The sequence below is a fragment of the Rhinolophus sinicus genome, linkage group LG15, assembly GCF_036562045.2.
Source record: "Rhinolophus sinicus isolate RSC01 linkage group LG15, ASM3656204v1, whole genome shotgun sequence".
NCBI classification, from domain to species: domain Eukaryota; kingdom Metazoa; phylum Chordata; class Mammalia; order Chiroptera; family Rhinolophidae; genus Rhinolophus; species Rhinolophus sinicus.
In genome coordinates, this window is record NC_133764.1 from 27,991,913 (window position 1) to 28,019,517 (window position 27,605).

At 34.6% G+C, this 27,605-nt stretch overlaps 1 protein-coding gene across 14 annotated transcripts in view; it reads left to right on the forward strand.

Moving 5' to 3' along the window:
- Positions 1–27,605, forward strand: part of TANC2 (tetratricopeptide repeat, ankyrin repeat and coiled-coil containing 2) — a 341,035-nt gene that overhangs the window by 214,604 nt on the left and 98,826 nt on the right. For 11 of the 14 annotated variants that reach the window (XM_074320171.1, XM_074320173.1, XM_074320174.1 and 8 more), the window contains 5 exons: positions 1,022–1,170; positions 5,277–5,309; positions 6,688–6,874; positions 12,278–12,541; positions 25,285–25,410. In XM_074320171.1, coding sequence (XP_074176272.1) covers positions 1,022–1,170; positions 5,277–5,309; positions 6,688–6,874; positions 12,278–12,541; positions 25,285–25,410 — 759 coding nt within the window. The remainder of the gene's footprint in view (positions 1–1,021; positions 1,171–5,276; positions 5,310–6,687; positions 6,875–12,277; positions 12,542–25,284; positions 25,411–27,605) is intronic. The other 3 variants (XM_019732927.2, XM_019732921.2, XM_019732928.2) reach the window with 1 other exon arrangement.

The following is a 27,605-nucleotide window of genomic DNA, read 5'->3' on the forward strand; positions in this document are numbered from 1 at the left end:
TTTTTTTAAAATTTAAAAGTTCGTTGAGGAATGGGATATTTACATAGTCTCAACGTATCTCACTCATTACAAAGAGAAAAAGTGTAATTTTAGAATTTGGAAAAATCTGGCAAACACTACCATAACCAATTGATCAAAATTAACACAGCATTGCTTTTGTTGTATTCCTGCCAAAAAGCATAACCTGAATCAAATCATGAGGTAACATTAGATAAATTCAAATTGAGGGACATTGTGCAAAACGACTGGGCTATCTATAGTCTTCAAAAGTGTCAAGGTCATGAAAGTTAAGAAAAGACTGAAACCTGTTCCAGATCAAAAGAGATAAAAGAGAACTGGGAACCAAATGCATTGCATAATCCTGAATTGTTGGATCCTTTTGCTAGAAAGGACATTACTGGGACAAATGTCAAAACTTAAATGGGATCTGTGGATGACATCATAATAATGTAAAATGTTTGTTTCCTGATTTCTTTACTGGTACTGTGGTTATGTAAACGAACGTCCTTGTTTATAGGAAATACATATTATTTGGGATGATGGGACGTGATCACGTCAGTACTTTCAAAAGGTTAAAGGGAAAAAACTATTCTTTGTACTATCCTTGAAACTTTTTTGTAAATTTGAACTGATTTCAAAATAATAATAATAAAAAAGATTATTTACACAAACTGTAAGAAAAAAAGATAAAACAACCTGAATGAAGGTGGTGATTGTGGCCAGGAACTAGATCCCAATACTAGGACTGGAAAACTAACTGCCAAAGAAATGGGAAACTTTTTCTATTCAGTAAGTTACAAAAACATTCAAGCCCATTTTGAGTAGATAAATAGAGGATAATTTGAGTAGACAGTATTCAATTATGTAAACGTGGGAAAATCAGATTCTAGACTGGGACCTTGTAATTTTGGATTTAGAATTTGAAAACAAAAGGAAATGACCAAACTGAATGTAAGAATAGTTGCAGAACTAGGCCATTTTATTTTGAAAAATTCATGTTTCAATGTCTTCCTGTGTTTAGGTGATGCTGAACAGGAACTTGGTCCCCCTCCATCTGTAGATGAGGCAGCAAACACACTCATGACTCGTCTGGGTTTCCTCCTTGGAGAAAAAGTCACAGAAGTTCAGCCAGGTGACCAATATAACATGGAAGTACAGGATGAAAATCAGGTAAACTGCTTGTTACCAAATTTGAAACTTGGGATAAATCAGCCTATTGTACCAGGAAAGGAAAAATGTCGTGTGTGTGTGTGTGTGTGTGTGTGTGAGAGAGAGAGAGAGAGAGAGAGAGAGAGAGAGAGAGAGAGAGAGAAAGTGTTTTTGAGAAGAATGCCTTTTGAAGCCTGGAGATATAACTTAATTTTCCACGATCACTGAATTTCTTCAGTTTATGAAATATCATTTAGTTTCATTCTTAGCTTTAAAAAGCCACTTTAAGGTTTTGGTTCATTTCTTGAATGAGTGAGAAAATAATTAAGTAAATAAGCCAACAAATAAAATTGTCATATATTCCTATACCCAGAAATTGCAGAATATGCATTGTTTCCAGGTGCACGTGGATTATTTATCATATTGATGATATGCTGAGCCATAGAGCAAGTCTCCACAAGTTTCAAAAAATTCCAGTTACTGTGACCATAGTAGAATTAATCAATTACAAAATAATTTTGAGAACAACAGCTAAAAGATAACTTAGAAAATCCCCCAAATGTTTGGGTGTTAATATACTTCTAAATAGCCTGAGTCAAAGAACAAATCACAAGAAATTAGAAAATAATTTAAAGTGAAATAATAAAAACACAATATAACATCGTATATAGTTAAAGATATGCTCAAGAAGAAATCTTCATTTTGAATACATATATTGAAATAGTAGAAAATCTGAAAAATTAATGATCTAAATATTCATCTCAAAAAGTTAAAAAAGTATCAGCAATTTGAAAAAAATATTATAGATTTCTTTTTCTTTTGGCTATTTCCATTCTTTTTGGCCCAAATGTAGGAAAGGGAGTACTAGACTCTGATTTATATGTTTGGTCTTAATCTTTCAAATGAATATCCTGGAGTGACTGATTTTATTCAGATAATGACAAAAATTAATTTCAAATTGCATATTTTTAATAAATATTGAAGATTCTAGTCAAATGTTAATTTTATCATAAAATAATAAAATATACAAGGATTATTTGAATATATCTATAGACTGTGTAGGTAACGTGCAGGTGTCCCGGGGCTCTCTCCTCAGACTTCTCTGTTCTTCTTACCCTCAACCCTTAGGTGATTGGTTTTGCTGGCTGCGCGTTATAATCACCCGGGCAGTTTTTATAAAAGTCAGATGCCTAGAATTCTAATTATATGGAGAACTCCATTCTTATTTCTTTAAATACTATCTTAGCTCCTGAGTTATCTCTAGCCCTGCCTTTCCCCTTCACTTGATCTGTATATCCAGCTGCCTACACCAGTTTTTCTACCTATATGTCTAAGATACATCTCAAATTTAATATGTCAAAAACTGAGACCTTGCATTTTTCCCCATAACCTGCTCCTTCTGCGGTGTTTCGTATCTGAGTTGGTGGTATTACCTACATGCTTAGAACAAAAGCTTTAGAGCCATTCTTGGCTTTTCTCTGTCATACCCTGTATTCACTCTTTCAGCAAATCATGGAGGCTGTCTTCAAAATGTATGCTAAATCTGATCCCTTCTCATTACTTCCACTGCTACACTTAAGTCCAAGCCACTGTCATCTCTTGCCTGTGCTACTGTAGCAGCTACTAGAATGTAAATCTAGAGAGCCTGTAACTTTTGCCTGTTCTATTTACTGCTGTATCCTCTGTTCCTAGAATAGTGCCTACCAGTAGGAGGTAGCCAATAAATATTTACTGTATAAGTAAATAGGCTCCTAATAGGTCTCTGCTTCCACTGTTGCCCTCTGTAGTCTGTACACGATCGCCAGACTGATCCTTGTATAATAGGAACCTGATCCTTTCACTTCTATGCTCTGTCTTCCACTGTATTCCCATCACATTTAGAATTGCGTCTACAGTCTTTACCCTGACCTGAAAGGCCCCGCCTGCTCTGACCTGACCTCTGCTAACCTCTCTTGCTTCGTATCCTGCCCCCCTCTCTGACCCTGCAGCAGCACTGACCTCCTTGTCATTCCTGGAACACATGAAACATCCGTTTATACTGGATGCTCTTCCCACATAACTCGCTTCCTCACTTCAGTGCTCTGAGGTCTTTTGTCTGTATCTCCTAAGAATGTCGTTTCATGACGGCAGGGATTTATGATTTTTTTTTTTAATCAGTTTATATTGTAGCCATGTCACTGTGCTATTCTCTGTGAATAAAAAATGGGGATGGTATGTGTTGAGGGTATTTTTAATATTGGTATAAATAAAACATCTATTTTACTTTTTATTTCTTGATCTTCATGTCAAGTTAAAATGTGACTGTTCTAAGAATGACTAAGTAACATGACGTTACAGTCTGAGTATTTGCTGAGGATCCTGTTGTTTCTAAAAAGTTATTTCTTCAGGTGCTAAAATTTATACTTGATTGTTTTTGAGATGCTTCATGTCACAGTGAGTCTCAGGGATAGCTGAATTAAGTCACAAGTCTATGGAGTGTGCTTTACTTGTGCATTTACTGACTAAAATCGTCCTAAAATAAGTAAATGAGTAGTATCATTGATTTAATATAATTAAAGTGATATAGTATAATAGAACAGTCACAACAACGGAAGATAGAAAACTTGTATTCTCTTCCAACCCTACCACATACTATTTTGTAAATTTGGATTTGGATGTGTCACTTAATGTCTCTGAGCTTTAGGTTCTTCATAGGTAATAATAACTGACATTTATTAAATGCTTACCATGTACTAATCATTGTACTAATTGTTTTATTTGCACTATTTTGTTTAAGCTTCCTTACAACCCAATGTGGAAGGGTCCTTGTATATTCCAATTTTAAGATAAAAAAATGGAAATACACTGCCCAAAGTGGTTAATAGTATTGAAATTCAGGCAGTCTGCTTTTACAAGCTAAGTTCCTAACAGCTGCACCATCCTGTCCCAGTGCAATATGAGATCATAATACCTGACAGGATTGCTGTGAGGATCAAGTTAAATCATGGATATGAAAACACTTTTGGCTGTAAAGTGCCATATATAAAAAAGGTATAAAATAATATGCAATATAGTTAGTACATAAATATATGTGGGGAGTATAAAATTTGGGGGAAATTACTTCATAGCTCATATTTAGGGCAGTTTCATTTTCATATTTCTTAAATGGGGGTAATAATATTCATTATATCTCATTCTTGGTTGATATGGAGTAAATGAAATAATATATTAAAAGTTTTTTAACTGTAAAGTATTAGTTAATATAATGTAATATATAAATAATGTAATACCCAGTCTTATATTAATTTTTGCTCCAAAAGACGCATTAGAGCCTATTGTCCGGCTAGGTCTCATTTTTAGGGAAACACGGTAGTACCAGTAATGACAGAATCTAGCACAGGCAAGTCAGCATCTATCATTTTTCTGCAAAACACTAAGTATTGAAAGTCATATTCAATTGTCTGCTGTATTTTCATCTCTTAGTAGTTTCTGGGGAAGTAGGATGTACCTTATGAATTCCGTTATTAGGTTCTTACCTTCTGTATTTGTAGAACCTTTAAGAGATGCACATTGGGAGTTTCGGATCCATCTAGAGAACACTGAGGACAATAGGGAAACCACTGAAAGGTTTTGAAAGCATAGTTTTAATTAGATGTCCATTTTAGCCTACAGCACGGAAAACAGATAGTGTTGTTTTCTGTGCCTAGAAGTGATTTCTGTGTCTCAATAACTAGTCCCACTAAATAAATATAAAACCTACCTTTTAATTTATAAGCCATGAACAATTTTCTGCTTTCAGCTTGATCTTTAAGCTTTGCTTTTAAAGTTTTTAAAGACACATTCTGTAATATATGCTTTATTTTGCAGAAAATAACTTGTAGTAAAAATAATAAGGATTGTTTGGGCTTACCCTCCCAATTGGCTATCTTCTGCATACAATACAGTTAACTTTTTCAAGGAACAGACTGTGACTCTTGTCTAAAAATGGAAATGAGGAGATGAGTTGCTATAGACCTAATAGATTCATACCGAAATGAAACCTTTTCAGTGTGGGATGACTATAGGTATAGTAGCTAATGTAAAAGACCTTAGTACAGTTTATTTTATTACCTACATGTCTCTCTCTTTTTTTTTTTTGCTTAAACAAGAGAAATTTATTTTCTCACAGTTGTGGATGCCAGGTGGATACTAAACTAGTCAGGGAGATCACTTCTTAAATTATATAAACGTCTAACCACTATGCTGTACACCTGAAATTAATACAAAATAGTATTGAGTATCAACTATAATTGAAAATTTTAAAAAGGAGGGAAAAGGGTGAAGGGAAATAAGAGGTGCAGATTTCCAGGTATAAATCAAATAAGTCATGACGATGTAATGTACAGCATGGGGAATACAGTCAATAATATTGTGATAGCATGATATGGTGTCAGATGGTTACCCACATGTCTCTCTTTTTTTTCTTTTTTTTTTTTGTGGGGAGGGGAACAGGACCCCACCAGGGAACTGTGTACTTCCAGGACTCCTCCAAGTCAAGTTGTTGTCCTTTCAATCTTAGTCATGGAGGGCGCAGCTCAGCTCCAGGTCCAGTTGCGGTTGTTAGTTGCAAGGGGCGCAGCCCACCATCCCTTGCTGGAGTCTAGGAGTCCAATGGGCAACCTTGTAGTGGAGAGCCCGCGCTCCAACCAACTGAGCCATCTGGCCACCCGGGAGCTGAGCGGCAGCTCGTTGACTTCATTCTAGTTGCGGAGGGTGCAGCTCACTGGCCCATGTGGGAAATAAAACTGACAGCCCCGTTGCCCAGAGCTCACGCTCTAACCAACTGAGCCACCCATCCGCCCCACCCACATGTCTCTTAAACTGAGAATGAGGAGGTTAAAAATTGCCATGCCAAATTCTCACTAGGGAGGATCTAATTTAGTAAATCTGGGGTGGGGCTCAATATGTCAATTTTGTAAGGGATCTTACTTGATTTTGTCATTCTATAGGTGATTCTACTGCATGCCCAGTTAATCATCATTGTTCTGGTAGATCAGTATTATTTTATAAAAATAAAGGAGATTACAAAGAAATTGAAACTCTTGCCTGGACTGGAGAAAAATTATATAGTAAAAGAGAAATGACATAGATTTAAGGCTTACATTCTTAAGAAAAATCCGTTCCTGATATTATTAATATTATTGAAAAGATTTAGGTGGTTGCAGGATTCTGAGAATGTTACTTGTGGGTGGTTGAGCTGAATGTATCTTTTATGACCTGGTTGTAGCATTTAAATTAAAATCAAAAGCTGGATTCAACACAGATGGTTAAATACAGGGGATTGCATCTAGAAGTCTTTGCATCTAGGCACAAAAACTGTTACGTTTATTAAGTTTCACCTTATTTGTAGAACACAGAATTTCTTATGGAAAGTAAAAACAAATAGAACCTAATAGATATAAAAGCTGTTCGTACAGATTTCCTTCTTTTTCTCATCAAAGCCTGTATTTTACCATAAGATATATTTTGTTTTAACAGCTGATCAGTTTATCTTATTTATTTTTCTTTCTAATTCTTCAGACCTCAGCAATCACCCAGCGGATAAGTCCCTGTTCCACCTTGACTAGCAGTACTGCCTCCCCACCAGCCAGTAGCCCCTGCTCCACCCTCCCCCCAGTCAGTACAAACGCACCTGCCAAGGACGGCAGCTATGGGGCTGTCACTAGTCCAACCTCCACCCTTGAGAGCAGAGACAGTGGCATCATTGGTGAGTTGGGTTTTATAATAACCATTTTGTGTCTTTTTTTTTCTTTTTAAAGTAATGTTACACAAGCTTTAGGTTTTCAAAAAAATCTGCTTTTGGGTTGTTGATATGTATATATAAAATATGTTCTCTTTTTAATGATGCTGGAGAAAGAAATAAAGGTAAACAAAATGAAAACTATCCCTCCCTGCTTAACCACTCCTTTAATGGTATTACCTGACAAAAGATGGGGTGGATAGAAAAAGGTTTTTCTACTTCTTCCTGTAAATTCACATCTACCAACAGAAGTGGTTCAGAAAAAGTTCCTTTCTCACTGACCTAGTAGTATTCACTGAGGTTCTCAGTTCTTCTTATACTCATTGCCTATTGTATACGTACTTGTTAAGGGAGTCACTCTCATGCAGATGAGTGAAGTTTTGGGAAATGTAGTCTTTTTCTAATGAAAAAGAGCAAGGACTACTCTGGGCTTCATATTTGAAAAACAAGTGAACTATGTAATAACAGGCTTGGTTTATGTAAATAGTGCAACAGTGGTGCAAAATGACATCAGTGTTCTTCTCACACTCGGAAAACTAGATGTCTTCCTTGTCTTTGCTTTTAAATATCATGACCATAAAAGCCCTTCCTTATTACAAAATTTAGCATTTGAACAATAAAATAGTGTCCATAGGCCACTAAATAATTCTGTCTTTGTGCCACAAATTAACTCACAGTTTCTCAAACCTTTCCAGCACCAATCAGGACATTTGTCATTTTTGTTAATAGAGCTTATATTTTTGAAAGAAATTTTAACGTCACTATATTCATTTTTTAATAGTTTGTTTCTCATTTTTAATTTATCAACTATATCTCTGCCACACCTTCTGTTCAAAATGAATTAACTAGTACTGTCACCCTTGATATAATTCCAGCTAAGTTGACAGCAGCATGATGTTTTAACTAGTCACCAGTAAACATATTATTATTTATAAATTATTTGAAATATTGGAAATAGTAAAACCCATTACTGCCTTCTCAGACCTTTAAAGAAATAGTATTCTATTTTTGAGAACCTAATGAATGTGCTCATGGTTTATCTGGAAGAGGGGGATATATTTCAGGGATATATACCAGGCTAAGACCACACGGATATAAGTAAATCTTAGCCAACTCTGATTTGGTACCTAATGATAAAAACCTGCTGGAACACAATACACACACACACACACACACACACACACACACACACACACAACATGAAAGGCAAAGGGTTAAATAACAGACATTTTACATGTAAATAAGTCCTCCAGGAAACAGGAGTTTCCATTCTCTGCTTTCAATAAATCCACTGACCTTAGCACCTGTGGGAACTCCAAGCTTCTAGTTAAGAATTACAAAGCCAGCTAAATCATCACAACTTGACACCAAATGAAATTATATTTCAGTCAGACTTTACTGGAAGAAAAATGTTTGTATTTTAAAATAATGAGACAATTTCCAGAAATTAAGTTATGAAGCATACATCTGTTTAAAAAGAACACACATAGACATATACACATAATGTAAATATGTATATATCATTGAACACATTTAGATATTTTAATTATAAAATATGCTGTGGAATCCATAAAAATCTCATTGGGGAAGGTGCAACATTGTGTGTCGTCGCAAAAAGGTTAGAAACCATTGGGCTATTTATGGCTGAAAAACTGAATATGTGAAATGATTTTTTAATTAAAGTGAGTAGTTTTGACCACATATCAAAATAATGTAACTTAATAGGACTCGAACATTTGAATTAGCTTTAAGATTATCTGGTCCATGGTTCCCAATATTTTCATGAACAGGCCTGCCTTAGCCCAGATTCCTTAGAAAATAGATCCTGAGATGAAAGGTTATGGGCTAACACTTTATTAAGGAAGTATAAACCAGGGAAGCAAGAGTGAATGAAGGGGGGGGGGGGAGTGAGGCAGTAAAGGAGGGAGAGCAAATACAAGGAAAGGAAATAGAGAGCTCACTCACAGGTGATTTCGTTGTCCTGCTAAAAGTCTCCAAAGAGACCATGTGTTTCTGAACTGCGGAAGGAGGCAATGAGAAGGGGATTTTTCTGCTAGTTCCCTTCTTACGTTGGTACGGTAACCCTAGTAGGGCATTATTTTCCCCACTCTTCTTGTTGCATGAATCTAGTAGCCCTACTGCATCTCATGGGTCAGTGGCAACAAGAAAGTCAGGGACAGAGGAGAGAGGCTATATACAGCAGCCTACAAGCACTGCTTGACTTGAGCCCATGATTCACGCAAAGGACTAGAAGCAGCTAGCAGAGATGTTAGTAACAGGGACCCAGCTTCAACCCATGGGAATGGTTCACGCCATTGCTCGGACCACTGTAGTCAGGCAACAGGCAGGTGTGAGTGTGTGTGTGTGTGTGTGTGTGTGTGTGTGTGTGTGTCTAGAGTGGCAAATCTAGTACAGTTCAACCCTGCACCACATACATCTAAAAGTCCTACTTTTTAGCATCCGATCTCATCTGGGAACATGATGCTATGACATTCTCAATTCTTTTCTGAGAGGAGCGGTCCAAATCCAGTCCTTCAAGAAAGTGGCCAGTTGCAGTGGAGACTTGGCAAGCGCTATTTAGTGGGCAAAAATAAAGTCCCTGCTGCTCCTACCGGTCCTAGAGCCCATAATGTATGTTTATTATCTCCTTCTTCCACCCATTTCAGAACAAAGAATATCAAAATAGATTGCAGAAAAAAAGAATGATGACCTGTAAAGGAAGGTCATTTCCTAATGATAAATGGGTCATTTCATTAAGAAATAATCCTAAGTGTTTATGCACCTAATAACAGAGCTTGAAAATGGGAGAAATCCACAAACATAATCAGAGATTTCAGCAGCCGTCTCTCAGTTGATAGAACAGGTAGGAAATCAGTTAGCATATAGAAGACCTAAATAATTGTATCCACCAACTTGACCTAATTGTTATTTATAGAAAAGTCCACCGAAGAAGAACAGAGAACAGATTCTTTTTAGGTGCACACAGAAGATGTCTCAATAAATGTAAATGGACTCAAATCATAACAAGCTATGTTCTCTGACTGCAGCGTGATTAAACTAGAAACTAGTAGTAGGAAAAAATGCCAGGAAATTTCACAACTACTTGGAAATTAAACAACATATTTCTAAACACTTGGGTGAAAAAAATCACAATGGAAATTAGAAAATATTTTTAATTCAATGATAGTGAAAACAAAACATCAAAATTTGTGGAATGCAGCTAAAGAAGTGCTTAAAGGGAAATTTATAGCATTATCTGCTTATTTTAGAAAAGAAGAACGTTATTAAATCAGTGAACTAAAATTCCACTTAAAAAATAGAAAAAGAAAAAAATTCAAACCAAAGTTAACAGAAAATAGGAAATAGTAAAGAGCAGAAATCAGTGAAATAGAAAACAGTAGGGAAAATTAATGAAACTGAAAGCTGGTTCTTTGAGAAAATCAGTAACATTGATAAACCTCTAGTCATATTATCAAGAAAAAAATGAAGATACAAATTGCTAATACCAGGAATGAGAGAGGGATTATCACTACATACCCCATAGACATTAAAAGGATGTAAAGGAATAACTTTATCATGAACAACTTTATGCCAACAAATTTAACAATTTAGATGAAATGGGCAAAATCCTTGAAATGTTGAACTACCAAAGTTCCTTCAAGAAGAAAGAGATAACCTGAATAGCTTTATGGCTATTAAATATAAAATGACTTTGTTGTTTAAAACTTTCCCATAAGGACAATTCTTAGTCCAGATGCCTTGACAAGTAAATTCTACAAACATTTAAGGAAGAAATAATACCATTTCCGTATAAAGTGCTCTGGGAAGTTGAAGTGCACAGAAAACTTTATGAGGCCAAACCAGAGAGGATACTATATGAAAAGTAAACTACAGACCAATGTCAGTCATGAACAGAGACCTAAAAGTCCTTAACAAAATTCTCACAAATTGAATCCAGTAGTATATAAAAAGGATGACAGAGACGATATATAAAAAGGATAACTCGTGACCAAGTGGAAGTGGGGACTACTGGCATTTTGAGAAGCTTGATGGTGACTGCCATCTCTGATGGAATTGACAGGAAGATGCTGACGTGGAACTGGGCTCCCTAACAACAGTGAGGATGCCCTGACCAGTTGGCAACACTTCTTTCTCAGATGCAAGGAGAATATACTATATAAAGAGCCGCAAGTCTGGAAGGCAACTGGAGTGTCTTCTTTATAATTCATCTTCTTCCCTTGTTACTACAAAGTCCAGAACTCCATTTAAATTTCCAAAGAGAAAACCACACTAAAAAGAATCGTGGAAATTACCTCATGAACTTAGGTCTCTTCTTTCAACAATAAGAATGTTTAAAATTTCAGAAGAGAATATGAACTAACCTAAAAACTCCCCTGCAATGACGTTATGTTCTTGTTTTATAAGTATTGCTAAGATTTTTATTAATCTAGAGTTTAATGTATTGAATCCTTCCATTTCTAGGGTTGATGAACATTTTCCTGTTTATAATTAGTGGTAAGACTAGTTAAAATTCTAGAAGCCCTTTCAGTTTTTGTGTAGTTTCATTAAGGGACTTACACAGGATTAGAGCTATAGTTAGCTGTACAAACAAGAAGACCCTGTATTCTTTGTTTGGACAGGTTCTTCCTCCTGTATCAGCTTCTATTTAGGGACTTTCGTTTTTCTAATTCTTTGTTACATATTAAAGGACCAGGAAATAAATTTAAATTAGGGAAAATATAGGATAAAAGGTATATAAAGATCTTTTTGAGACCTCTGGAGCTCTCCAGCAATTCGTGAAAATTATATAAATTCCCTTTTAATGAAATTCTGAAATTTTTAGCATTGATAGGCTCTAGCTGTAGGTCCTTTAGCACTGATACTGTGTTTTCCTGAAAATAAGACCTAGCTGGACAATCGCCTCTAATGCATCTTTTGGAGCAAAAATTAATAAAAGACCCAGTCTTATATTATCTTGTATTATATAAGACCCGGTCTTATTTTACTATAAGACCGAGTCTTATATTATAAGTCCAGGTCTTATAATAAAATAAGACCGGATCTTATATTAATTTTTGCTCCAAAAGACGCATTAGAGCTGATTGTCCGGCTAGGTCTTATATTCGGGGAAACATGGTATATGAATTTGTTTTGTTCATTTAAATCGAGTTGTTAAGGTAAACATATGAGAGATGTGAGAGATAGTTATATTTTGATGTCAATTATTTAAACTTTATGGTGGAAATGAAATGGTCATTAAGTAATTTTTTAATCTTGAATTTGGATAGTAAAACAGATTAATCTCTAGGTATGTTGGGGTTTTTTTTAATTAATTTTATTCCCTTTTTTTTTTTTTTTTTTTTTTTGCAGCTACGTTAACAAGCTATTCTGAAAACGTGGAACGCACAAAATATATTGGGGAAAGCAGTAAAGAATTAGGATCTGGAGGAAACCTAAAACCTTGGTTGTCTCAAAAATCTAGCATGGATTCCTGTTTGTATCGAGTAGATGAAAACATGACAGCTTCCACCTATAGTCTGAATAAGATCCCAGAGAGGAATTTGGAAACAGTTTTATCACAATCAGTACAGTCTATTCCTCTGTATCTTATGCCACGACCAAACTCAGTAGCAGGTAAGGTTTTTTTTAATTACCATTTTACTGTTGTATATGTTGAAATGAAAATAAATTCTGCTCTAACAGTATTTAAATCTTTGACCAAGCTACTTTTGTGTTTCAGTAATATACGTATCTTTTTTGACCCTGGGGGAAGGCTTGTGTTCCTCAAGTGATTGTTTAGTTCCGTTCCCAAAATACATAAAACACATATAAAATCAGAAACAGAACCTATAAAGTATATTGTCGAAGTACTAAAAATCTTTTTTCTCACATCAGAAGTCTTTGAAAGAATTTCAGTTTGAGGTTTTCGTTTTTAAAAACATCAGTTTTAAAAAACAGTATTAAATTGAAGTATATTTTAGTAGAATTTGTATTATCGGAAATCATCATCCATAGTTTGAGGGAGTGGCAGGCAGGCAAGACTTCAACTTCCCCATTCTAAGAGCTCAATATTTTCACAGTACCCTGGTGATCTTGTCATAAAAGAATCACCAGGTACCTACATTGCTAAAGAAGAACTCAAACACCACTTGCAGCCTCAGTCATAAAGGAATGGTACAGAAGTTTTAAGTGGCTGGAATATGGAGCCATTATTTTTTAGTAACTGTTTAGAATTGATGTCAAAGCATTATTTTTTTATATAGCTAAGTTGCTATTTAATAATTCAGACCAGGAGCTTTTGCAGAGTAGTTGGGCATCCTGGCATTTTCAAAATGCATCATCAACTGGACTTTGTCCATACTACAAAATCAAAGTTATGTTTGTCTTTCTTACTTGCCTGATAAATGCTTGGATAGGCTTATCTCACTGACACAAGACAATAAAATACTGACTGTAATCAAGAGCTCTTATTTCCCAGATGTAATTATTTATGTTATGCAGCTGATAGTGTAATGCTTCTTGCCTTTCCCATTTTTCTTTCATACCTTTTCTAAACCATTACTCTTTGTTCCATCCTCTGGAAGACCATCAGTGTCTGTCATCTGATGTGATTATGGGGAGAATGAATGACTCATCTGGAAGATCAATAACTCAGAAGATTTTATTAATTTTTCAAGATTATTCACTTTTACATAATGACAGAAAATTATCTCTCCTAGGTTTTTTAAAAATATGTTGGTCCATAACTATGATGTCATTAGAATTCTAAAATGCTATAACTTATGAGAAAGCGCTAGGCAAATTCAGTCTTTCCAGAAGTGATATATATAAATCCTTATTTATATAAAAATGGGGAAATATAGCCACCCACCTTAATAGTACATCCCAATTTATTTCCTAACTAAGCTGCAGTGATTTCTAAGAAACTTCTGGCTATCTTCTTTGAAAAGGGCTCTAAGTGCTTAGTAGGAGACAGAGGTACAAGCTTCTTTTGTCCTCTTTTTGGTTTACTGAAGAGATTGTAAAATACTTTGCCTTTCTTGAGCATAAATGTCTATAAACATTTATTGTTTTATGCAAATTCTGTTAGGGTTTATGAAGAGGTCTCCAAGATTAATTAGCTAGTTATGATTCTTTCCTCACTGTCTAAAGCTTTCTAACACTATTGCTTGCCAGAAATTAGCATAAGGCAAAAATATCAATAAGTTACCAATTATTTCTCAATTATTGCAGAAAATAGAACCCAGGTTTCTATATCAGGTATTTTAACCACCAGGTAAAAATATCATTTGAAATACGTATATTTTTAAAAACTTTACAAAGCAAGCAACATTTTATCAGGTGAAGGATATATTCTTCCATTACATGGATTGTAAGATTTTAGTTTCTTGAGAATTCTATCTTGTAAGAGCTGATATTCTAGTTACTTTAAATATTTTAAATTGCAGTCAACTATTAGGGAATTGGCATCCAATTAATAAATTTTTCAGCTTCTAAACTGCCTCTCATGGTATCTTTATTTATTCTTGCCATTTAGCAACTTTACTACTTATGGGCATCAACATAATTGTGGCTACAGTCCATTGGAACAGTGACTGAAGCAAATGTTAAGATAAGAATTTTATGGAGAATTACAGAAGGGAATTCTAATGGATACGCATTGTTGTTTTTGTAACATACTCAGTTACAATGTAGTAAATGCCGTAATACAGTAATTTATGAAGTATTGTAGGAACACAGAAGAGGAAGCATCCAAGTGCAAAGGGAGAGAGCAGAGTAGAGAGGAATAGAAGACATCATAGAGAAGGGTGAATAAGAAATTACAAGAAGGACTAACAGAAAAAAGAGGAAGGAGGCACATTATTGGTATTTCTGCATGACTAGAACCTGGGGTACAGGAAAGAATAGTAGAAAATAATGTTCAAAAGTGATACCAAGGACCTTATATACTCTGACAGTAAGTGTTGGGTTTATTTTATTGATAGTGAGGAGGATAAGCAGGAGCCGTATTATCAAATTTACAGTTTAGAAAAAATGAATATATATATATATATATATATATATATATATATATATATATATATATATGTATGTATATATATATGTGTGTGTATATATATGTGTATATATGTATATATATATATATATATATATATATATATATATATATATATCTCCATCCATCCTTGTAAGATAGACTGAAGGAGGAAAGCCTGGAGTTAGAGAAAATAGTTAAAAGCTTCTGGTATTGTGCAAAATTACAGGGAATGAATTGCCAGGTTGAAGGCTGTATCAGTAGAGTTGAGAGATTGGCTTGAGAGTTTCCTCTTTCTCACCTTAAAAAATAACATGCATTAGATTTCTGTAAAATACAGAGAGATTCAAAGAATAAAATAAAAATGAGCCATAATCCTCTTGCCCAGTGATTCCCGCTGACAAAGTCTAGAAATGAAAGAGTCATACTATGTATTACATATGAGTATATAAATCCAATAAAAATTGAAATTCAAACAAAAAATACAAAAGAAAAAGGCCCTCTCCCCTCTCCACCTAATACCTCTCTCCAAAGGTCAATATTACTTATGATTCTTTAAAATATATATGCACAGTATATATCTATATATGATTCTAATATATGTAAGAGATGTGAGGTGAAAAGCCAATAGGATTTATACAAGAGAAATGAATGCATATGTCATTATGAAAATCTATACAAATGATCATAGCAGATTTATTTGTAATAGTCAGAAATTGTGACATCCCAAATGCCCATCAATAGGTGAATGGATAAACAAATTACAGTGTATCCTTGCAATGGATACTACCCAACAACAAAAACAAATGAACTGTTGATACTGCAACAATACGTATGAATCTCACAATAGTTACGCTTAGTGAAAGAAGCCAGATAAAAAGAAAGTACATACTACGTAATCCCATTTGTGTAAAAGTCTGGAAAATGCAAATGAATCTATAGACACAGAGTGCCTCTCTTGTAATGTAACCATCTGCATATGCAGGTATCACCTCTTTATATTGCCTTGGAGGAACTGGGGCTCAGAGAACAGGCACAAATGTGGACACTCACTGCTGCTATTCCTCTGAGTAATAAATTGTCTTTCATCTCTGATCTAGATGTCTCATGTCTTCTTCCAGCATCCTGTTAGTTTAGAAAGGATAAAATATCAGATCCTTCACAGTTCTTGACAATGAGATGCCGCTGTACCCATACCCACAAAAGGAAAAGGCATGGCAGTGCCAGATGTTAGGACGTGAGGCAGTTGAAATTGTCATACATTGCTGACGGGAGTGTATTAATAAATCGGTACTACCACGTTGTAAAGCTGCTTGGCAAGATCTGTTAAAGGTGTGTGAAGCTATGTACGCGTGTTACATAAAACCTAGGAATTTTACTCCTACATAGGATGCCCATCAAAAATAAGTTCTTGTGTTCACCACAAGACAAATACGAGAATGTCTGTATCAGTTTTATTCATAAATCATTCAAGTGTCCACCAACTGTACACTGGATAAATAAATTGTACACAACAATGAAAAGAATATACTAGTGCTGCGGACACATTATAGAGAGTGCATACTGCATGCAGTATGTGTATTTATGTGAAGTTCAGGAAAACAGAACTATGGCACGTCTGTGGTGATAGAACAAAAGTAATGGTTACGTTTAGTGGGAATATCAATTAAGGGAGCCTTCTATATGTTGATCTGAATGGTGGTTGCATGGGTATATGTATATAAAATTTACTAAGCTATATACATGTAAGATCTATCCTGTTTCCCTGAAAATAAGACCTAGCCAGAAACTCGGCTCTAATGCGTCTTTTGGAGCAAAAATTAATATAAGACCCGGTATTACATTACATTATATGACATTACATTATATTATATAAGACCCAGTCTTATAGTAAAATAAGACCGGCTCTTATATTAATTTTTGCTTCAAAAGACACATTAGGGCTGATTGTCCAACCAGGTCTTATTTTCGGGGAAACAGAGTATGTACTTTATATATGTAAATCATACCTCAACTTAAAATATATGTAAAGTATATTTAGGCTCCTGTCTTTTTAGAAAAGTTTTCCCTTTTCTTTAGTTTAGAAATAGCAGGCCTAGCCAACATAACTAGATATTTGAAGAAGTACCTATTTTTAGTATTGATTAAAAATAACCTAATTGAGAGCATAAACCTAGGATCAGTACCCAAACTGGCTAGAAATGATTCTAATGACCACCTTAGTTCAGTGGCAGCCTCGATAAAGTCATGGAACAGCAGTCTCTGTGTGAATTTTTTCATCCTTTTTAAAAAACAAGTATATTGAGCCATAGTTTACATACCATAAAATTCACCCATTTCAAGTAATTCACCCAATTCAGTAATTTTTAGTATTAGGTTGGTGCAAAAGTAATTGCGGTTTAAAAAGTTAAAAATAATTGCGAAAACCGCAATTACTTTTGCACCAACCTAATATATTTACCAAGTTCTACAACCTTCACCATAAATTAGAAAATTTTCATTATCCCAATAAGATTTCTCATGTCTTTTTAATGTTAATTTCATTCCCACCCTCAGCCCCAGGCAACCACTAATCTGCTTTCTATAGATTTACCTTTTCTGGACATTTCATGTAAGTGGAGTCATACAATAAGTCGTCTCTTGTGTCTTGGCATAATGTTTTGGAGGTTCATCAACATATCAGAAATTTGTTCCTTTTTATTGCAAATAGTATTCATTGTATGGCTGTTACCACATTTTGTCTATCCTTTCACCAGTTGACGCATAGCTTTTTATAGTTTTTTACTATCATGAATAGCACTTCTATGAACATGCATGTGTAAGTCTTTGGGTGGACATATGTTTTTATTTCTCTTGGACAGATACCTAGGAGTGGAATCGCTGGGTCATAGAGTAAATTTATGTTTAAATTTTTAAGAAACTGCCAAACTGTTTTCCAAAGTGGCTACACCATTTTCCGTTTCCACCCACAATATATGGGGATTTCTGTTTCTCCACATCATCTCTACCATTTATTATTGTCTTACCTCTTGTAGTTATTCTAGTGAGTATGAAATGCTATCTTGTTCTGGTTTTAATATGCATTTTCTAACGACTAATGATGTTGAGCTTATTTTGTATGTTTATTAGCTATTCATATATCTTCTTTGGCAAAATATCTGTTGAAACCTTTTGTACATTTTGATTGGGTTGTTTGTCTTACTGAGTTGTGTAAGAATTCATTGTATATTCTGGATACAAATTTTTATCAGAGATATGTTTGAAAAATATTTTCTCTCAGAGTCTGTTGTGTATCTTTTCGTTTTCTTATTGATGTATTTTGAAACACAAAAATTTTGATGACATCAGTATATCAAATTTTTCTCTTATGGACCATGTTTTTGGTGCCATTTTTATCTTTTTAATAGAAAGTATATTGTTTATATCAAGTATTCCAAAACAATGATTTTTCTTTATTATTAGAGCTCGTTTTATTTCAAGCATTGGAAAATATTTCCTGTACATACTTAAATGCTTTCTCCCCTCTTCTTTTCCCTCTCCTGTCCCTGCCCCATGTTAAAAAAATAAAAGGGATAATATTAACCTAAATTGTTATGCTTATAGACCTTAATTATTGATTATTTTTTCACCCATCACAATGGTCATCCTATAACATTGGCCTTTCTGGCTAACAGAGATTTTCAGATTCATAAACAGTACTTATCATGCTTCTAAAAAGGAGAGGAAGGGGGAAAGGTAAATGCATCATCAGAAGCCACATCTGTCCTGGAGAATAGGATTTTACACTGTCAGAGTGGTACACACTGACTGGGTTGAACAAAATACTTGGTCAGATAATTTTCTTGTCAGTGTTGAATGTAATACAAACAGACCTACTGTTGTCTACAGGGCAAGTCATAGGTCAGGTACTAGTTTGTATTGGATTGTTTTCTGTGTCTGGAAACCATGGTTTCAATGTCCTCACAAAGAGACAAGAAGAGGAGCTATAAACCAAATGACTCAGTTATTTTCAAAATTGAATAGATTATAGGTTGAAAATGTTTCCTGAATGTAGAGAAATAAAATTCCTTCACAGGGAATTACTCTGCTAACTATATAATGTGTGTAAATATTTGATAAGACCACCACCTCTAGTAGCTTAAATAATTAGATATCTAAATCATTTTTTAAAACAAATTTTCTTAGCTCTCTTCTCATTTTAGCTCTAGATATACATATTTCCCTTTACTTTCTAGTGTGTACATCGAAGTGGTTTTCCCAAACTGGGGGAAAGTCAAATACTCAAGTCTTTTTGGTTAACAGGAGTAATTAAGGATTTCAAATGTGAAATGAGTTTAAAATGGAAATAAAAGGCCTTGTTCAAATTCAGCTTTTAAATTTCTGGTTTTTTTTTAAGTTTATCTCAGTGTGCGTAATATAATTATTTATTTTAGAGACCAAATAATATTGAATAATGATGAGAAAATACCAATCACATCACTATTTCAAAAACTTAGGGGAGTAATTGTTCAAATGGTCCGTGCTGTGTGACAGACTGCTCCCCACTTGGGGAAGAGAAGTACCCTCTTTTGCCTGAGCTTGTTGTCATGTAAGGGCCATGTCCAGCAGGACCAGGAAATCGTCAAGGATTTATTTACCACTGCTGCTGAATCGAACTCTAAAACCTGTTTATATTATTCCATACGACCCTTGATTTTAAAAAGAGTGGAGGGGACCCATGGCTTTTATAACACGTTGGTTTTTATAATACTTTTACTTGCAGGGAATAGAGTCAGCACATATGCAAATGTTCATGTTGATTAATTTTTTTCTGAGCTTTTAACTCACAACAAAGAAGAACTATGTAATGAGATTTTTTAAACAATCATGTACTTTTTATTAACTATTAAAACAACTCTGATTATTATAAGTAAAAATATATTGGTCAGTTAGATTTTGCTGTATACTTTTAGAAACTTAAAGAGTCAAACAAGTGAAGTCTTTTAGTTAGATACACTAATTAAAGTTCCATATACCACATACAAAGAAAGTACTATTTACTGAAAACAAAAACTTTTGACTAGAATGACAGTCACTAAAGGTGAGTTTTGGCAGTCTGTAGCATTAAGGCTTGTGTTTTTCCTAGAGTAGCTCAGTTTTTTTAATATAAATGTAGATGTTTATATACCTTTAAGTTAAAATTCAAAACTATGAAAAAATTAAAACTATGTGTTTTATTGTTTTCAAAATGTAAATCACTATTGCATATTTATATTTTAAGCCTGTTGGGTTAGAAGACGTAGAGAACTCTTGTGGACTTGCGGTTGCATGGCAGAAGTTATCAGAAAGTAGGCTTTCTATGGTCTTTTTTGATGTCTTAAAATGAGACTGGCAATGAATTGGAGGGATGTGGGAAGCAGGAAATATTCGCTTGCAACAGCTGTCCTCAGTGCTTTGTGTGAAAATGAGGAGTCTATCAGGGAAGCATACAAACAACAGAAGTCAGTTAAAATATAAACTCTTACCATCTACTTGTTAGTGTTTGAAGCTGCACATTTTTCTGAGAAAGGATCGTAAGAATCAGGTAAATGCAAAATGGGAATCCTGGGGGATTTAAATGAATCCAATCATTTAAACTGTAATGACGATTTTACAAAAAATTAAAAATGGGTTTTTCAGCAGTTAGAATGTTGGCTTTATGAATCAAAGGTGTAAGGACAACAGCTTCTTGCCAAAGAACATAAAAGTGTCATTCCAGGCTCCCTGCTCAGATCAGCCAGAATGACAATTGTGCTACTAAAATCTGTTTGCGTTAGTGGCGACTGATATAAGAAGAAACAATTCAAACTGATTTCAAACTCAATAAAGAGTTGCCTCTAGAATGTTTTGTACCAAATGTTGTCTGCTGTATTTTTTTCTGCCTACTTGCGTATTAAATTATTTTGTCTTCAAGAAAGTTTGTCAGTTGAATGTTCTATAAGTGAGTCAGCTGTTCCAATCTGACGAAAATATATACATACATATATGTATACGTATACATATACATACATGTGTATATATGTATGTGAGTATATATATATATATATATATACATATGTATAAATATTAGGTTGGTGCAAAAGTAATTGCTGTTTAAAAGGTTAAAAATAATTGCAAAAACTGCAATTACTTTTGCACCAGCCTAATACATGTAAAATGCTCATTTTTTCTACTTCCCTTTCCTTCTCTGGAAACAAGACTTTTTAATGACATAGATTATATGGATTTACTTTTTAATAAAAGCACTTTATTTTTACATAAAAAATTTTATTGTAGATTTTTTTTTCCTATTTCTTCAGTCCCCCCTCAACTTATCTAATCTTCTCTTATGTATGTATCTGGAAAGTGTTAAATATTATAGTATTAATTTATCTTGACAGAATTATCTCAAAAAAAATTGCCAGTATACTTTTACAGTAAGAGGAGCATTGTGAGGTGGGAATATGTGTGTCCATATACCAATCTGTCATTGGTGTTTAATTGGGATGATCGTATACAAGGCATTATCGCTATAGTCACCGCCTTCATCCTTAGTTTTCAAATAACTCAGTAAGACAAAAGCTAATTTGCTATTCGTTGATGGTTTAAATGTAGCCAAAACACAAAGTATATGTTAAATACAATTGTTTAGTCATTAAACAAGCATTTATTGAGCATGTACTATATATATGTCAGGGACTGTTTAAAGTACTTGAGAATCATTTAATAAACAAAACAATGATTCCTATACCTTCCTGGAGCTTACATTCTAGCCAGGGAAAGTAAAATAAACATAATAAATAAGTAATTTATACAGTATGCTAGAAAGTGATATGTGCTATGGAGAAAAGTAAGACATCAGCAGTACCTGAAGGAAGATTATATGAGCATCATTGGAGCCAAGCATATTACTGTAGTGATGTCTGGTAAGTATTAAGCTGAGCCATGAGGAGGGTGAGGACAGAGTCAGACAGATTTCTAAATCTAAGTAGGACTAGTCTGGAATTCAGTTCTATATTGAGCATTATATGGAAGGTACTTTGATTCACTCTGAATTTACTTGCCCTCAAGAACCTACTCTAATTTAATAAGGGAAGACAGACATGTAAACAACAAGCTGAATAACACAAGTTCTAATTAACAATATATGTATGTAGTTGTTGAAAGGGAGAAGCAATTAATTTGACTGAGGGATCAGTAAGGGAAGTAGAGAAAGTGTAGCCTGAGCAAATTTTGACAAGGAGTGAGATGTTTGACAAAGTATGATAAAGACTTTTGCTCAGCAAGTGGCTTGCAAAAGGAAAAGGTTAAAGTGACTCTGAGGCGAGTACAACTACATACCCTTACTAGAACAAAGGACCACAGCTAACAGAATTTTCGGTCTCTTGGCTGATCTTTCCAATTTGTCTCTCATGATTTAAATCATGTTTTTGAAGGGACAAGAATTTTTAAAATGATGAAACGGAGAGAAACTTAAACTAGGACTAAGAATACTAAGGAAAAAAGCAGTAAAAATTGTTTTGGATTATCTGAAAAAGAAAATAGTGATTGATTCAGAGACAACAAGAAAGAAGATATTAATTGCTAAAATAAGAAAAATAATGAATGTTTTGATAAACATAGGGAACACTGACCATAATTTAATTGCAGTTCAGATTAAAGCAAAAGTTCTCCATTGATTGATTTCAGACCTGTCTAAGCCCTGAATTAGGGCTTCGGAGCTATTACACTTGCTATTGAAAATCACTACTTTTCCTTAGTTCAGTCTGCCTGTGAGTATTTGGATTTGTGAAAGAATGAACTATTCATGAAGCTCAGTAATCGCAAGATTGGTCTTTTTCTTCTAATGTCATCTGTCCAAAATTGAGAAATGTGTTCATTTTATAATATATTTACCACATTTCTTGGTTTTGTGAAATAAAGCAGTAAAACAATTGATGTTCATTTTCCTAGGAATTACTATGGTAAAGACTAGTTTAATAAAACTTAAATGCACACTAAACATTTATATTTTACAAAAGTTGCCAACAACTCCTCATTTAAGAGGAACATGTGAAACTAAGGCAATGGCTGAAAGTATTTGCCAGAACATTGTTTTTAATACTAAGAAATTTAAATGCATTATGTAACTGTTATTTAATTTAAATCTGTACTCAAAGTATAGATCTCCCTTAGTTTAATCTTTAAAAGATGTGTGGATGGATATACTATATAAAAAAGAAAGATGGACTGTAGGCATTTTTTTTTTTGCAACAGCTTTTTGCTCCATTCCATGTTGTAAAGCTCTATATCATTCTGCCTATGATTAATGAAATATACATTCTCTTTTTATTAAAACATACCAAACCATTTTAGTGTATTGGCACAAAGAACCATTTTTCTAAAAGAACCCTGCTATAACCTTGCTTAAAAATTACATAATCTGCCTTAATGGTAATCAAAAACTTCTATCACTCATCCAGCTGTTAAGGTTTCATTTGAATTTTATTTTAATGTGAATAAAATATAATTGTCATTGATCTTTTTGTGTTACTCTTCAATTTATCTGCTTAAAAAGTATCTTATAAGTATTTTTCTTATTACAAAAAGAAATTAGGTGCTTTTGTTTATTCTTCTTTTGACTAATATTTCTGAGCTCCAAGGAAGGCTCTGTGCAGATGGGACCTCTGAGGGCTCCCCTTTTTTGGTAGCTACACACCTATGGATCAAGAACCAAACAAAACAGACTTTGGTTAAAGCAGGAAGAATTGTATTAAACATAAGAAAGAACTGATTCACAGAGCTACATTAGAATACAGTGGGAATGGTGTAAGAGTGTCTTTAAATAAAAGATAAGATAGTTACCTACTCTGGATAGTTTTAATTTCAGAATGTAGAGATCAAGATTATCTTCATTCCTCCGATACTCTCTTCCTCTTCTGGTGTGTAATGTGGCATTTGACTTTCCTTTCTTGGTTTAAGTTCCCTAGACTACTTGTCAAAGACTTTTGTTTCCTTATAGAAACTGTCTAATTTGGTACGTCTTTTGTCTGAGTTTCCAGTAGACCCAGATAACTGAGACGATTGCAGTAATTGAAGGATGAGGGGAATATATGTCTCTTGTACTTGTTCTCTCTTACTTTTATTTTCTTTCTCTTCTCTTCTGTTTTCTCCATCATTTCTCTTTTTCAGCTCATAGAACATTATGTGACTTTCTCTGTGCCACTTATCATAATCCACCTTATGTTATTGTTGTTTGTGTTTTATCCTGATTGGGGATGTGGACAGTACTTCATTGGAGCTCAGAAGCCAAGAAAGAGTGACCTCAGTTTGCTTCCTCTCACCCATTCAAAACAATCACCAGAGGTAAACTGGCAACTAAGCCAGGGAGGGCACCAAGAACAGTGCCTGGCACATGGTAGGCTCTCAGTAAATAATTGTCATTAAATAACTGAACTAACACCCAGCACAGTATCTTACATAGTTAGCAATAAATTGAATTAACGGTTTAATAATTTGTAAGTGCTAAATAACCATTTTCTGACAGAAGTTTGGTGTTTTTCTTTTTTACCTTTAAAAAAAAACAACTGTTCTGTGTTCAGCACTTGCTGATCCTTGATTTCTTCACTTTTTGGTTCATTATGAATGGACTCAACAGCTTTCAATATATATCAGTGCCAATACCCATTTTCCCCCTGTCTTCTGCGATTTTCCTCTCTTGTGACTGATTAGGGGTTAAAGGAATTATAGATTCAGTGGGAGGCCATTAATACTTGATTATCTTGAGAGAGCGACAATGTTTTTTGGAATTCATGGATATTGGCAATTCCCTAAAGGCTGTTTGCCAATTCTCAGTCCATTTCCCAGGTGCCCACCTTTCCAACACACACACACACACACACACACACACACACACACACTGTTTTCAGAATATTTTCATATTTTATTCTTTACCATGAAGGGAAAATTTTGAAAATAGAGCTTCATGTTTTTCTTACCGCTCGATATAATTTGAAACAGGTTTTTCCACCAGTGATGTTTATATCTTGTTTTACAAATGGGATTTGTGACCCCAAAGAAGCAAAAACTAATAATCTTTGTTGTCAGGTACTAATGCTCGCCAACTTGCTGCTACATAGTACTCTCCATGAGCTCAGGCAGTTGATAGTAATGAAGGAGCTGAAGACAACTCTTGACATGTTTTCCTGGCACGTGTTCTAGACACTGATGAGGATTTTGAGTCTAGCAGACTCTCGGTAAATGTGTCTGCTGGAGTAAGCGCTGATTCCAAAGTTTAGGAGATACGGACTGACTGACAGTTTTTGAAAACTTTACACATTCTGACTCAGCTCTTTTGTCTTGTCAGCCACAAGTTCTGCGCACTTGGAGGACCTTGCTTACCTGGATGAGCAGAGACATACACCTTTGAGAACTTCTCTTCGAATGCCGAGACAAAGCATGGGCGGTGCTCGCACGCAACAGGATTTAAGAGGTTAGAACCACAGGACAGCTTTGCCTGGGGATGCCCTGGAGAAAATGGAAATGGGCAGGAGGCCAAAAGTTCCTTGGTTTCCCATTGCCACACTTGTTTAAACCTCCCTTAAGAAGTGAGCATGTAACCATAGAAGAGAAAGATAAATACAAATAGATTGCCCAATGGCATTGTAATTACCAACATTTAGAAGTGGTGATTCCTTGACATTCTGAAAGAAAACAAGTTTAAAGGGCTGGTGGTGATGGGGGAAATAACCTTTTTAAGATCCTGGATTTCAGAAGTGATTATTGAACAACTTCAGCCCCAGCCATACTTCATGTGAACTTGGTGCTGATAAGCATGTGTTTTGCTAGAGAATTTCATTTTCATTCTAGTGGGCATTTCCAGTGACATACAGTACTTTAATTTTCTTGATCTGTCCTGGCAACATATAAACAACTTATCCTTTTCCCAATCAGGCACCTGTTTCTTTACACTCCTTGTGCATGCTACATGCTTCTACAGTCGGTATCCTGACCTTTTCAAAGACATCATTTTGTTACAACCACGTGCCAGTTGAGAGGCCATTACAGGTGTCTGCTTGTGCCTTTTGTTTGCTCAAAATGAACCAAACTGGCTCTGATAGCCTTAACTGATGGTCTGCTTTCTCCAATATCTAGTAATCCAGAGCTCTACTACATCAAGTATGTTTTTTATTGGATCTTACAGATTTTCATCTTTCCTTTGTTCTCATCATCTTTTCTCCTATGCCCCATTCTAACCTATATAGTACCACGTGCATAACTCACACAGGAAAAGATTCATACATGCCTGCTGTCCGTTTTGGAAGTCATTGTGCTGATAGTTTCAATTATGGATAGGTAACTGGGAGCATAAAATAATTGTCTGTAGTGCTAAAATGACCATCCTTCCCATCAGTAATAGTGAGTTGATGGCCTTAGTCATAGTTTTAATTCTTAATCATGTCTATCATGCTTGCTGTTTCTTCAGTTAGCGACATACTAGTTGTTTAGTATATGTAATTGTGTGTTTCCAGTCCAGAAAGTAGAATTATGTCAAGTACTGCTTTAGTGTGCTGGTAAATTGATTATACCCAAAGCCTGAACACATTTAGTCAAAAGACCAAATAAATGATTTGTTCCAAGACCAGATGCATAGCCATAATAAAGAAGTTTGGACACAATTATTGATCTATATAGACTTTCAGATTTGGTTGAAAATCTGCCGTATTGGCATCACCTTACATCTCATTACTGAAAAACATATTGACATTGTTGATTTTACTTTCTGCTTTGCTAGTCAATGAATAATGGATTTCATACTACATAGAAAACAAAATTGACAGATTTCAGCTGTGTATTTTGAGAACTCTTCATGTTGGGTTTTATTGATACTAAATGGCACATGCCCACTTCTAGTATCTGGAGATTTAGTAAGATCTTTGACAAATGCATTCTAGTGAGCTTGATGTTTACACACAAATATCAGTTGTATCTTGAATACAACAAAAATCTTTTCTACTGCCTTGAGCTTCAGCTTAAACATTCAGTAAAACCAAAGTACATCCAAAGATTTTTTTCGAAGCTAAGTCTTTAAGAAACTCTCTCCCTAACTGATGCATCCTTAACAAAACTAATTTTATATTCCTTGCAACAGTTTCTCAGCTTATTATTTACATTAATAATTAAAGATGGAGTTTGTCCATTGATAAAGGTACTATGCTATTAGAGTTTCAGTTCCTTAAAGTTGTATTTTCTTTCAAGAGGATTTCTTTCAGCAGGCTAAATGGTTAGTACATGCCACCCAGATGAGTGCATTAATCCATAGGAGACTGGAGGTTCACTCAGCAGTATTTTGCCTTCTAAAATCAGTGTACTTTAATCTAGAACTTTGAGGCCCCAGACCTCAAAGTTCTAGATTAATAATCTTCCCTCAAAAAGGAACATGTTATCTTGATTACTGTTTACAAGTGCACTCTGTGGCTTATGATATAACTTAAAACATGTTAACAAGAAGGTAAAGCCAACTTGGACAGACTTTACCTATGTTTCCATAGATCAGCTTGACAAACTTTTATAGTTTGTGATCATTATACCCCAAACATTGCCCTTTATTGTAGAAACAGAATCATATTGTTTTCCGAGGATGATTTTTAAAAAATTTATTTGAAGGTACATACAAATTGCAGTCGT